This window comes from Cyprinodon variegatus, unplaced genomic scaffold (genome assembly GCF_000732505.1).
Source record: "Cyprinodon variegatus isolate N-32 unplaced genomic scaffold, C_variegatus-1.0 Scaffold352, whole genome shotgun sequence".
Classification (NCBI taxonomy): Eukaryota; Metazoa; Chordata; class Actinopteri; order Cyprinodontiformes; family Cyprinodontidae; genus Cyprinodon; species Cyprinodon variegatus.
Window position 1 is genome coordinate 273,088 of NW_015150805.1, and position 12,955 is coordinate 286,042.

At 37.3% G+C, this 12,955-nt stretch overlaps 1 protein-coding gene across 4 annotated transcripts in view; it reads left to right on the plus strand.

Annotated features, from left to right (window-relative positions):
- The first annotated feature begins 361 nt into the window (after window positions 1-361).
- atp6v0a1 (ATPase, H+ transporting, lysosomal V0 subunit a1) overlaps window positions 362-12,955 on the plus strand; it is a 14,589-nt gene continuing 1,995 nt past the window's right edge. The window contains exons 1-21 of one of the 4 annotated variants that reach the window (XM_015385962.1): window positions 362-488; window positions 1,901-2,063; window positions 2,405-2,483; window positions 2,612-2,709; window positions 3,639-3,767; window positions 4,574-4,656; window positions 4,908-5,034; window positions 5,107-5,189; window positions 5,277-5,370; window positions 6,328-6,540; window positions 6,631-6,781; window positions 6,937-7,076; window positions 7,244-7,401; window positions 7,675-7,765; window positions 8,738-8,856; window positions 8,951-9,167; window positions 9,697-9,804; window positions 9,884-9,991; window positions 10,471-10,515; window positions 10,953-11,070; window positions 11,170-11,338. In XM_015385962.1, the coding sequence (XP_015241448.1) occupies window positions 1,947-2,063; window positions 2,405-2,483; window positions 2,612-2,709; window positions 3,639-3,767; window positions 4,574-4,656; window positions 4,908-5,034; window positions 5,107-5,189; window positions 5,277-5,370; window positions 6,328-6,540; window positions 6,631-6,781; window positions 6,937-7,076; window positions 7,244-7,401; window positions 7,675-7,765; window positions 8,738-8,856; window positions 8,951-9,167; window positions 9,697-9,804; window positions 9,884-9,991; window positions 10,471-10,515; window positions 10,953-11,070; window positions 11,170-11,338 (2,447 nt within the window). In that variant the 5' untranslated portion in view covers window positions 362-488; window positions 1,901-1,946. Of the gene's footprint in view, window positions 545-1,900; window positions 2,064-2,404; window positions 2,484-2,611; window positions 2,710-3,638; window positions 3,768-4,573; window positions 4,657-4,907; window positions 5,035-5,106; window positions 5,190-5,276; window positions 5,371-6,327; window positions 6,541-6,630; window positions 6,782-6,936; window positions 7,077-7,243; window positions 7,402-7,674; window positions 7,766-8,737; window positions 8,857-8,950; window positions 9,168-9,696; window positions 9,805-9,883; window positions 9,992-10,470; window positions 10,516-10,952; window positions 11,071-11,169; window positions 11,339-12,955 lie in introns of all 4 variants that reach the window. The other 3 variants (XM_015385961.1, XM_015385963.1, XM_015385964.1) reach the window with 3 other exon arrangements.

Here is a 12,955-nt window from a genome sequence, read left to right on the forward strand (position 1 = left end):
AAAAAAATATATATATATATATATTTTTTTTTTTACATAATTTGTGTAGTTACCTATTGCTACCACTAGAGGTCAGTATAGGCTCTAATTTTAAATCCTTCATCGTTTTTTTTTTCTAATAATTTATTTTGACAGAACCCCATTGTATAATTGTAAAAATACGTTAATAGTGTTAGAAATGCGTTAAAGTATTATATTTTCCATAAAGAGTCAAAAACTCTCCTGTGTAATTGTCGGTTTGGGTGCGTTTCACTCTTCTCTCCAGCAGATGTCGCCGTAAGTTCCGGAGAAGCGTTTCAAAATAAAAGCTTTCCATTAGCAAATCCACACCAAGATACGTTTTGATAGCTTCGGAGCCAATAGGAGTGAACTATTAGAGGTCACCTGACTCGAGAATTCATCAATCGATACACGATCCTTCCGCCTCGAAAGGTCCTCGGTGAGCTTCGTTCACTTCCTCGGATCGCCTCTCCACAAATTTCCGAGAGGTAAGAGGTAGTTACCAAGAGCAGGAAGGACACAATCCTTATCGAGGACTTTAACGGTAATTAAAAAGCGTCCAGTTAGTCTGGAAACGGCTTAAACCTGCGTTAATATAGTCTTGACTTTCTACAGTGTTCAAACTTGTAGACGTATTGCTCAACAGGTTCGCTAAATTGTTAGCTTCTCTGAAAGCTAGCTAGTTTTTTTTACAGCTCTTTAAACCAAAACAAGAGAAAACTGAGATGAGACAAAAAAGTCAATGGTTTGTTTAAGGTTTATTAAAGATGTATTATTGCTGATAAGTAATGTCGACCTGTCAGTTTAGAAAGACTCCACCTACCAGGTTTATACCGTTTGTGTTTGGGTTAAAAAGCTTACAGGACCAATTCTAATGTTTGTATTCCTCTGGGCTGATAATTCTGCGTGGGATTGACAGCTTAACCTGGATAATTGGAGCAACCTTCTGATCTGTTTCAGTTGGTATTTATTGATTGGACTAAACAGGAATGGTTTTCCAGGTGTACAGAAACAAAACAGGAGTTAATGAGTGAATGGAGCTGCTGCTGGATCTTGAAAGAGTCACCTGACTCATTGTAATCCCCAGATTAGCTCTGTGTGGTCGTTTTATGCTTCTTAGCTTTGAGGTATTTGAACAATCCTGAGATTTAAAGTTGTTTTTTTGTGTGAAGGTAAATGTAAAATCAGTAAGTTTGAACTTTCACCTCTTTATAGGGTAAGTTACCTTTTTTGATCACAGGACAAACCAGTCAGTGAGATCTAGAAGCACAATATCTATATCCAGCCATTCTGCAGATCCTGCTACATGGCTGCACATCTTATTTTGGAATTTGACCAATTAGATGAGCCCTTGAATAATATATTACCTACTGTAAATTAAGTTGGGGAAAAAAGCTAATTGAAAAGTTAAAAAGTAAACTTAAAAAGTTACTAAGCCTAGTTAACAATTATATTTAGGTTTATAAACAAAAAAAATAATAAGTGCCAGTATCAGCACTAATGCCCCTAAGGTTATGTTGTACCAAAAAATGTTTTTTCTTTCACTCTTTTATAGAATCACTTTTGTTGTTTTTCTTAATATATCTGAGCAAGTTGGTGTTTCTTGTTATTATATTGAAATCTATTTTTGCCATCAATATATCCATATTTTTTTAATGTTACAAAGGTAATAAGATATTGTCCTGGATTCCAATGACACTATTGGCTTGAAATGTTTTTTTTAAAGTATTTCACTGAAGTGTGAAGTCTCTTTTTTTTCTCTATTTTTCACATGTCCAGTTTTAGCGAAGCTGTAAAAGTGACACCTAAGTGTTTAGGATCCTCCGTCATTAGAGATCCAGTGCAGAAAAATTGCAAAGTGCCGATTGGTCTATTAATAATGAATGCTTTCTTTCCATAGATCTTGATTGATTTCAGAGTGCTGGGCGCTCTCATCCATCAACAGGATGGGGGAACTCTTTAGAAGCGAAGAGATGACGCTAGCTCAGCTCTTCCTCCAATCAGAAGCTGCCTACTGCTGTGTCAGTGAGCTTGGAGAGATCGGGATGGTGCAGTTTCGCGATGTATGTCCACTTTTATTTTTTGTCTTAAGATTTTTTTTTGTAAAAGTGCAATTACTCAGTGTTACAGATCATTTTTTGTTTGGCTACATCCGTACTGCTGTGGATGCCCTTTGCATCATGTGCTCACAGCTGACTCCTCATTCCAGCCATGAGAAAAAACTCATTCTTGATCAGAGTAAAGGAAGGCTGTTGTTATGAGATATACGATGGGTTTAGGGGAGAAAAAAAAAGCTTTGTAACAGCATGAGCCCTTATCAGGCTTTAACACACTCCAGCAGTTTAAGGAAATTATCTATAGGGCATTAATGTTCTGTCACTGACCCCTCTTCTTCTTGTTTTAGTTAAACCCTGATGTTAACGTCTTCCAGCGAAAGTTTGTTAATGAAGTGCGGCGATGTGAGGAGATGGATCGCAAATTAAGTGAGCTTTGGTTTATTATACAAGAAACTTTTTTATGATAGTGAAGAAAATCGATGGAGTTTAATACATTAAAACACTTTTTATTTGACATGCTTTAAGTCTTTTTTGCAAATCCTACTTTTCAACAGGATTTGTGGAAAAGGAAATTAAGAAGGCCAGCATCCCAATAATGGACACAGGAGAGAACCCTGAAGTCCCTTTTCCAAGGGACATGATTGATCTAGAGGTGATTGTTTTATTGTAAATTTAAAGAGCTTTAATTTAATTTAATTATATGTATTTATTTGACAGGGACAAGGTACATTAAAAAACATTCCTGCAAATGCACTAGAATTAGCCGAAAGGCAATTTTTCATCTGTTGTCCCTGGACAGATGTTAAAATTGTTTACCTAAAAAAAAAACAACAGTAAGCATGCTACAGTGTAAAATACAAATATAAAAAGAAATAAAAACAGCTGTAACTCCTCAAAACTGATTTAAAAATACAGAATAAGTGTTCGCTGGACTACAGAGGTTTATAAAATAGAATAAAACATTTAAACTATGTATATATATATATATATATATATATATATGTATATATATATATATACACACACACAAGTGGCAGCATGGCTTGTTAATGATAGACATTCAACTAATGCTGACATGTGTTATGAGCCAATTTTTTAGATGCTTTTTGAAATTAGTGTATGTTGTAAGTTCCTTTTACACAATTAAGTCTATTTTCATTTTTATATTTTAATTCATCATTTGAAAAATTTCAATGCATTTGGTACTTATCTTAGATAAATGAGGCATGAAGTAAAGTCATAAAACCATAAAAACGACTAGATGTTCTTTTGCTGCCTCCTATTAGTGGAAAACTGTTCTGGCCATTTATTAAATAGATGATTATAAGTTTTTTTTCCAGAAGATATAAAACACTGAAACCATGCAGTTAATAGCTGTTCTTTCAACTAACAAATTAATAATCCTTTTTTTCAATTTTCCTGCTTTGGTTAAAAATAAAAACATAATTATGAATGATGTATTTTGTGTTTTTATTGTAAAATTATAGCAAAGTAGCTGTAGATTTCTTAGTTATACTAATGGAGTAATGGATCCTGATCTGCTTTTGTGATGGTTTTTAATTTTCACTTTCTCGCTCACAGGCTACATTTGAGAAGCTCGAAAATGAGCTGAAGGAAATAAACACCAACCAGGAGGCCCTAAAGAAGAACTTCCTGGAATTGACTGAGCTCAAGCACATTTTGCACCGCACTCAGCAGTTTTTCAACGAGGTCAGTTGCATTGTTTTGAACGGAGGAATTGTCTTCTGCTCCTTGGGTTTTAACGTTGTACTGGACGTAAAAAGAGGCGTCTTCTTAATTATTTGGAAGTCGTTTCTCTCCATGTTTGTTCAGGTTCTTAAAATCATGAACAGAAACAATTACCAAATTAAGAAGTCTCCTTTAAAAAAAAAAAAATTTTTATAAATGCAATATTTCTGAAATGCACAAAACTGATATGACAGGAACATTCTAACTTAATAATTTATCTACAGACGACCATAAATCGGAAACCAAATGTGCTTATTTCCAATCTTCCCTTCATTTAAAAGCTGTCAGCGTTGCTCACATAGACAAACTTTTCACAACTCAAATTCAACAAAAGGTGTTTTCTCTCATGATCTTTCATAGTTGCTCACATGACTGCAGCATTTAGCTTAGTCATTCATTATAGTGAGCGCAGTGTTTGGTTGCTCAGCCCTGCAGTATTAAATGCCTTATCCTGTCTGAGCTTAAACAACCTTTGCCCATCATTATTTCCACTTCACTGCCTTAACAAGCAGAACTGTGTCAACTGATGGCACAGAGGCATCTTTTACAAGTTGTTATGAGCTCTGATTTAGGTGAATAATTCAACCAAAGAAGTAAAGGCTCAGCCATTAACTGGAGGAAAAACTCTTCAGAGTTTATCTCTTTAGAAAATATGTTTTTTTTTATATAAATGAGTTTTCATGAATGTGCTGAGACATGATTCCAGCTGTGGGGATGAGTTTGACCTGCAGTGTAATGGTTTTAATGGTTTCTATGCCACGGGACAGATGGAAGATCCCAGTTTGCTTGAAGAGTCTTCCATGCCCCTGGATTCCAATGAGCCAAACAGAGCCGCTCCTCTGAGACTTGGGTGAGCCTGTTTTTTTTGTTTTTTTTCTCACTCTTGTAGGTTTAAAGGATTAAGCTGTTTTTCGCCATCTCCATTTGGAGGATTTCCAGCCGCTGCCTTTCAGCCATCTATGTTAGAAACCTCCTCCCTCAGGAAACTTTAGGCTCTCTCCTCCAGACTTTCTTCCAAAGAAGTGCTGTTTTGAAAAAGTCCCTAATGATTTAAATTTCTTTTGATTGTCGTGAAATTAACAGATTGATTCTGTGTTACAGATTTGTGGCTGGAGTCATAGGCAGGGAGCGTATTCCCACATTTGAAAGGATGCTGTGGAGAGTTTGCAGAGGAAACGTTTTCCTGCGGCAGGCAGATATTGAAGACCCTCTGGAGGACCCCTCCACAGTCAGTGCTCTTCATAAACTGCTTTATCGTACGTTTAACTTTCTACTAACTGAATAATAATTTCTTTTTCAGGGCGATCAGGTCCACAAGTCTGTCTTCATCATATTTTTCCAAGGAGACCAGCTGAAGAACAGAGTCAAGAAAATCTGCGAGGGGTAGGTGAATCAAAATCTCTACAAATTACAGGATTACCTGTTCGTAATTAACAGGTTGTCCTTCTGTGCTCCTGATTTTGTCCTTAGGTTCAGAGCAACGTTATACCCGTGTCCAGAAACGCCTCAAGAGAGGAAAGAGATGCTTGCAGGAGTGAACGCTCGCATTGATGACCTGCAAATGGTGAATAAACATTACGAGAATTAAGGACTTGGATCCGCCTTTGTTTTTGTTTTGTTTTTTTCCTTTTAGCTGACAAGAAAACATGTCTTTATTTTCTCCCTTACCACAAAATTCTTGTTTCTTGTACTGTGGTTGGGACTCTCTTTGGGGTTACTTCTCTTTTTAAACATGCTTCCATTCTTTCTGTATCTGATGCAGCTAAAACTTCTTAACCTTTCCACTTAAAGCATAGTGGCTAGTTTGCTGTATATGTTGCTCCAAAGTATCCATCATCTTCTTACAGATGAAGTAATACCTTTTTTTATTTCCACATGTGGGTAACTTAATTCTCTTACTGTGTTACATTCACCTGCATGGATTAAACATCTTATTTAGGGAAACTTTAACCGCTTCTTATGAAACTGCAGACTTATACTCTGACAATATGGGATCAGACAAAAAAGCACAAGCAGGGCTTTATTTACTATCCTCTTTCTAAACATTCAGTGGATCAGACAAACAGTTAACTGTAAATACAGCTTGGTGCTAATTTCTCTTATTTGGAGCAGAACAAGGCTTTCCAGGCCAGAAGCACTAAACCTCTGATGTCTGAATCTTCTCAACTGGGTCTTTACTCCAGACATAAACATTAGTTAGATTTTTCTTTATTCGCTCTTCTTTTTCTAGATTGTATCCATTTAAATATTATAATGACTAAAGGCATAACAGAAATATGCAACGTGTTTAAAAGATTTACTGCTGATAAATCAGAGCTACATTGTTAACAGATTATGAGCTTGCTCTAAATACAGTAGTTGGAATATTTTCACAAAAAAGAGTTTCTGATGATACAGAAAGGAAAATTAGCTTCAGGTCCATTTGCACGTCCCAGTAAAGCAATTTGTGATTATACTTTCTTCTTGACTGAGTTTCTTTTGATTCAGTTGTGTCAAACAGTTTTACTTTTGTAACCTGAAGGTTCTGAACCAGACGGAAGATCACAGGCAGAGAGTCCTGCAGGCTGCGGCCAAGACAGTCAGGGTGTGGTTCATTAAGGTGAGGAAAATGAAGGCCATCTATCACACCCTAAACCTCTGCAACATCGACGTCACACAGAAATGTCTGATCGCCGAAGTGTGGTGTCCTGTGTCTGACATGGACTCCATCCAGTTCGCCCTGCGGAGGGGGACGGTGAGTAGACCTAAGTGGCAGTGGTGGTGGGAGGAGTGTATTTTCTTGTATATAAGTTGAACTTGCTTGTCCCGGATTTTGTTTGTTTAGGAGAAAAGCGGCTCCACCGTGCCTTCCATTCTCAATCGGATGCAGACCAAACAGACTCCACCCACGTATAACAAGACGAACAAGTTCACCTCAGGGTTCCAGAACATTGTGGATGCTTATGGGATTGGCAACTACCGTGAAATAAACCCAGGTTAACAGACAGTTCTGTCAGATTCAGCCTCCTCGGCTGCGAGGTTATCACTGAGCGCATGTCAGAAACCTCATTGACGTGTTTAATTTGCTCGTTTCATGTACCATCACCACCATCCCGTCATCTTCCTTCGATTCCTGCCTTCCTGTCTTCAGCACCATACACCATAATTACCTTCCCCTTCCTGTTTGCCGTCATGTTTGGTGACTTGGGCCATGGGACCCTCATGACCTGCGCGGCTCTGTACCTTGTGTTAAGAGAGAGCAGGCTGATGGCCCAGAAGAATGATAACGAGGTATGAATTCTCACAGTCGTCTCGTCCTTCCCACCCTGCCCATCCGCAGAGAACCGACGGCGCTCTGCAAACATCCATCCCTTTAGTTCACGCGCTCTTTTTAGTTCATAACCTGATCGGGTTTTTTCTCTTTAGATTTATTCCTTGTTGATCTTTTCTTGTGGCAGATATTCAACATGGTGTTTTCTGGACGTTACATCATCCTGCTGATGGGAATATTCTCAATGTACACTGGCCTCATTTATAACGACTGCTTCTCCAAGTCCCTCAACATGTTTGGCTCTGGATGGAGCGTTAGACCCATGTTTACAGAAGCCAACTGGTCGTAAGTATCGAAAAACAGCAAAGGTCGTTAACTATGATGGATTTCTTAGCATTAAATTAACATCAGTACTATAATTTAAGAGTTTATCAGCTCAATCTTTGAGCAAAGTTAGAACTAAAGAAAAAAAAAACTATTGTACTGTCTAAATTGTGAGATTTAAGAATCTTATACTGTCCATAATTGGTGTTTTGTGTTTACTCAATGACAACAAAAGAAGCATTTTGCACAGGCTCAACTTTAATTAAGTAAACAGATGTTTCTTCTTCCCTCCAGTGATGAAACGCTTGGTGGAAACGCAGCCTTGCAGTTGGATCCTGCAGTAAAGGGAGTGTTTCGAGGGCCATATCCACTTGGAATTGATCCAGTAAAATTTTTGATATTTATTTATTTTTCTAGTTTTTAACATTTGCATATTCATCACGAAAAAAGGCCTTGTCTTTGGAAAGATTTAAATATACTTTATTTCATGTTATTCTGTCATTGTAACAGTCAACAGGCCAGAGTTGTTCTGAATGTGTATATTTATGAAATGCAAGCAAAAATGGGACCCCTGTCGTTTCAGTTTAGAGGGGCAACCTTTTTACAGTTTGATAAAAGGCCTGTGAAATGTTTGGAAAGTTTGCCCTCATGCATAAATGTGGAGGGTCTTAAATGTTTCTTCATTAGCAGTTAAAATCTGAATTTACTTGAATATGGATTCATAGGAATATGGACCAAAAATATCATGATATTGTCTTCTGAGTTGAACTAACGTTATTATGATAACACAATGACCAGTTTTAGATTAACAGTCCAGTTTCTAAGACCACATTTGTTTCAACTTAAAGGACTAAAATAAAATAAAATAAAATAAAAAGAAGAAAATATTGATCTATTTTCATAAATTAAACCCCAAATTCTGTGAAGCATGGTAGGACACATGGAGTTTCAATAAACTAATAAAAGAGGGTTATAAAACTGAGATATATTGATGTTCTAAATCTATTTTCAGTTATTTTTTGAGTTAATGTCTTTGTTAATATTAGTATGAAATAATTTAAACCAATAAAAAATGGCTGCATTAATTTCTCTGTCTAGTGAAAAAGCTTTAATAACAAATTGCCTGATAAGCCTCATGGATTGTCTCTCTCTTTTTAACTTCATACCTTTTTATCATTATTATTATTTTATGTTCATAAAATATGAATATTTTAATTACTTCAATGCTCCACATAACCTTAATCAGCACGTTTCTTTGACCTGATTAATGCATCTCTGATTATTAAGAACTTTAAGGTGCAGAGCTCTCCTTGGTTCTGAAATAAGAGCCGTTTTGCTTTGCTGTGATGTTTTTCAGATCTGGAGTATTTCCATCAACAAGCTCACATTTCTGAACTCCTTCAAGATGAAGATGTCTGTTGTCTTAGGAGTCATCCACATGATCTTTGGTGTCACTCTAAGCCTCTTCAACCACCTGTGAGTTTTTTCATACATGTTGTTTTAAAACCTCTTTGTTTTTGCGTTTCCCACCAAGCTGATCAACTGATGTTTTTTATTTGTTTTTTTACAGGTATTTTAAAAAGCCGCTGAACATCTACTTGGGATTCATCCCAGAGATTGTCTTTATGTCCAGTCTGTTCGGCTACTTGGTCATTCTGATCTTCTATAAGTGGGTCTCTTATGATGCGCTAACCTCCAGGGATGCTCCCAGTCTCCTCATTGCTTTCATCAACATGTTCCTCTTCAGCTACAATGACCCCACTTCTAAACCTCTCTACAGGGGGCAGGTCAGACCAATCAGCCTCATATGTAAATAATTTGCGGAGTTAAATTGTGGAAAAATCTAAATGAGAACCTAAAGCAATGCACAAACATATTCCTTTTCAAAAAAATGTACAAAGAAATTATTTTCAAAAGGTATAGAGAAGCATTGTAGAAAGTTTTGTTTGTGTTTTTTGTTTTGTTTATTTGTATATATGTATGAAGGTATATGTGTAGGTAGGTATGTATTTATATGAATATATATTGCAACATAATTATACATATTGTAAATTGAAGAAATACAAGAATTAAAGGGGTAGGAGCACATAAGTTTTACTTCTTCCTACTCCTTTTCGCACATGTAATAGAGGTATGTTAACTCAGGAAAGAAGGGTACCTTGTTTGCTGTTTTTTGTCTCCAATGTTTTTAAACATTGTTTTTTTTGTTTTTCTCTTGCATGTTCAAAATAAAGAATAATAAAAAAAAAGGTGAATTTCAGCTCATAGATGTGCTCATTAAACAGATTTTAATTCATTTTCTTGTTGTCTCTGCAGATGGGTCTCCAGATATTCTTGGTGCTAATAGCGTTAGCATGTGTCCCCTGCATGTTGATTGTAAAAACTCTGGTTATGCGGAGGCAGTATTTATGGCAAAAACATCTGGTAAGATCAGAGTGGACTTATGGCGACAGCGCTCGTTAGTGGGAGATCGTTCATTTGGTTTTAACATCCCGTTGAACAGGGCACACAGAACTTTGGAGGGATACGGGTCGGCAACGGTCCCACCGAGGACGAGGCCAACATTATCCAGCACGACCAGCTGGCGCAGCAGTCAGAAGAAGAACCGGAGGTGAATTCAACTTTTTCCCAACAGTCTTTAAATAATCACTGATTTGTAACTGAAACAATGCTTGTTATGCAGAAGGAAGAGCAGTTCAGGAGTTTGAGGGAGCACAAGTAAAATGATCAGACATGTTTGAATAATTCAGCTAACCTCATGTTTCCACTGCGGTGCATCTAAACATCAATTATGGATAACTGTGGATTGTTGTTCCGCCTTTTCACGCTTTTTTTTTGTTATTTTTTTTAAATGCCCATTTGATTTGATCTGTGTTCCTTTTTCTGCTGATCCGTCGTCCTGCAGCTCTTTACAGTAGTTTTCATTCAAACTTTAGACAGATAAGCGGTGTGAGTGTATGTGGGCAGGATACTGGCTTGCTCTAGCACTGTCCTCACCTCCTTTACAGATATATAACTGCCTTCTCTTTTCTGTCATTGATGTTTGTCTGTTGATGTATGTGTTTCTTTTTTTTTTTTCCAATAACCAAGAGTTCCCTTTTGTTACCCGCTTTCAAGGCCCCCGAGGAGGAAGAGGTAGGACTGGAGTTTACGCTGCACCTTTATCACTAACTCTGAACATGCATGTCTCGGGCCTCTTTTCTTACTAGATCTCCCCTCGTCCCTTAGGTTGGTTGGTTGGTTGTTGGGTATGTTGGTGTATGTCGGTGTGTCCTAGGTGTTTTCTCAGACATCGGGCGTCAGTAGATTAATGCTTCCCTGAGGTCTCGGTGAAGTGCATGAAGCATCAGTAGAGCAGCTGCTACTCTGGGATACGCAGGGTCCAAAGGGGACAAAGCCTCTACTAATTTGGAGGTTGCTTCTTCTAACGGCTCCCCTGTTAGTTAGTCTAATGATCATGCACGCATGGTGAACCCGAGTTTTCCTTGGTGGGCTCCAGGAAATGTTCTTAGTTTGTTTTGAACATGCTGACATGTTTGTATGTTTTTCTTTCTTTTTCTTCCCTTCCACAGTTTAATTTTGCAGACATGGCTGTGCATCAGGCGATTCACACCATCGAGTACTGCCTTGGCTGCATCTCTAACACCGCTTCTTATCTCAGGCTCTGGGCCCTCAGTTTGGCTCATGCACGTAAGCAGAAGCATAAGCAGAGCACACACGTGTTTAAAAATGTCGATCCACCTGCAAACTAATCACACGGTTGTATATTTGTCTGCTGTTTACAAACAGAGCTGTCAGAGGTGCTTTGGTCCATGGTGATGCGCATCGGCCTCTCTAAAAGCCCTGCAGGCTTTATCCTCATGGCCATCATCTTTTCCTTCTTTGCCGTTCTCACAGTTGCAATTCTTCTCATTATGGAAGGACTGTCAGCCTTTCTGCACGCACTTCGACTGCACTGGTAAATTTAGGTTTTTTCTATCTTTAGGTACTTTTTTAAAGTGGTTTTTAACTCTATTATTATTCATTATTCAAACTATTTCTATTTCAAGTTGATAACTGAGCTCTGAGGTTTTCTCTCTTTTTTTTTAATAAACTTTATTATATACAATACACAATACAAAACTGCACTGTGTACATATCATAAAACAACAAAAACATTTGCCAAGGGGAGCATTAACAGACGACAATAAAAGTATAATAAGAAATGACAAAATAATCTTGTTTGAAGAAAAACAGTACCAAAGGTGACAAAAATACCAGATGCCACAGTGAATCAACACAATAAATTATCTAAAATTCCAATTTGATTGCAAGCCAATTAAGTTGTTTTTGCTTTTTTGTTTGTTGAAGGTCGAATTGTAAATATATAATGTTTAAATTCGATCAAAAAAAATGAAAAGTCAGGTTTTTTTCTCAAAAATTCACATTTATGAAGTTGAAATTTAGCCTTAATAATTAATAAATTGATAAGAAAACTCTTCGCATTCATTCTTTTTGTTGAAAACCAAACAGGACAGGTTTTCTCTTTAAGATGTTCACTCTTCAGTTCAATGTGAACTATATTCAGACCTTTAGCTCCACCTGCTGGTTACTGTGTTTCTACTCATTTGAACATATGCTAACAGTAGCCAGATCGCTATGTGTGGAACTGAGTCGAGTTCTACATTCACAATCCGGGATGGCTGCCGTTCAGTCTGTCCACGAAAACGAGCAAAGTTTAGTACAATACTTGAAGCTGATTGGGTGACGTGCCAGCTAGTACCCGCCTTCCATAATACGCTTTCAGCCAATCGAAATGATGATCACTGTCGGATTCGTCTGCAGCTTCTTAAATGCTTTCACAACTAGTAGAATAAGCTGATAAATTAATCTTTTTACAAGTTCTGTTGGAAGAAAAGCACAGACATCTTTCCAATCTACAAATGGAAAAAGGGCTTCTCTTTGCTCAAGAAACGAGAAATTATCGCTATTTTAGTTAAAAACGAGTTAATTGCGGTAGCGATAGGTGAGTCCTCCACACTGATCTCTATTTATTCACTTGATTGCTGATAGACCAAAAATACGGAAGTCACCTGCCACCATCTTGGTACTCCCCGCTTTTATGGAGTCGCATCATAAAAATGCCCGTAATGTAATTTAATTACTATAACAATGTAATCAGGACATGTATATTACATGCAGATCATCAATTTAGCACTTGTGGTATATCATCAGATAATGTGTGCGTTTGTAATATTAATATCTCACTACAGTGTTATTATGTTCAATTAACACACTAATTTTGTTGTGATGGATTTCTATAATATGTTACATGACTTATAGACATCATGGACTTCATACTGATAGTGCAATGTGATGCGCCTGTATTTTTACCATAAATGACAGTAATCTAGCCTCGTGAGACCATCCTGATTTCGCAAGCTTTCAAGGTTTCACTCGCAGATCAGTCTGGCTACTTTCTGTTAAAGAAAATTTGGAGCAGTTCACCAAACAAACGTCCAATCAGCGTTGGCTTTGAGGCGGGTTGAGGTGTGACGCAACGAGAAGTGCGACAGTTCAGTCTAAAGAACATGGC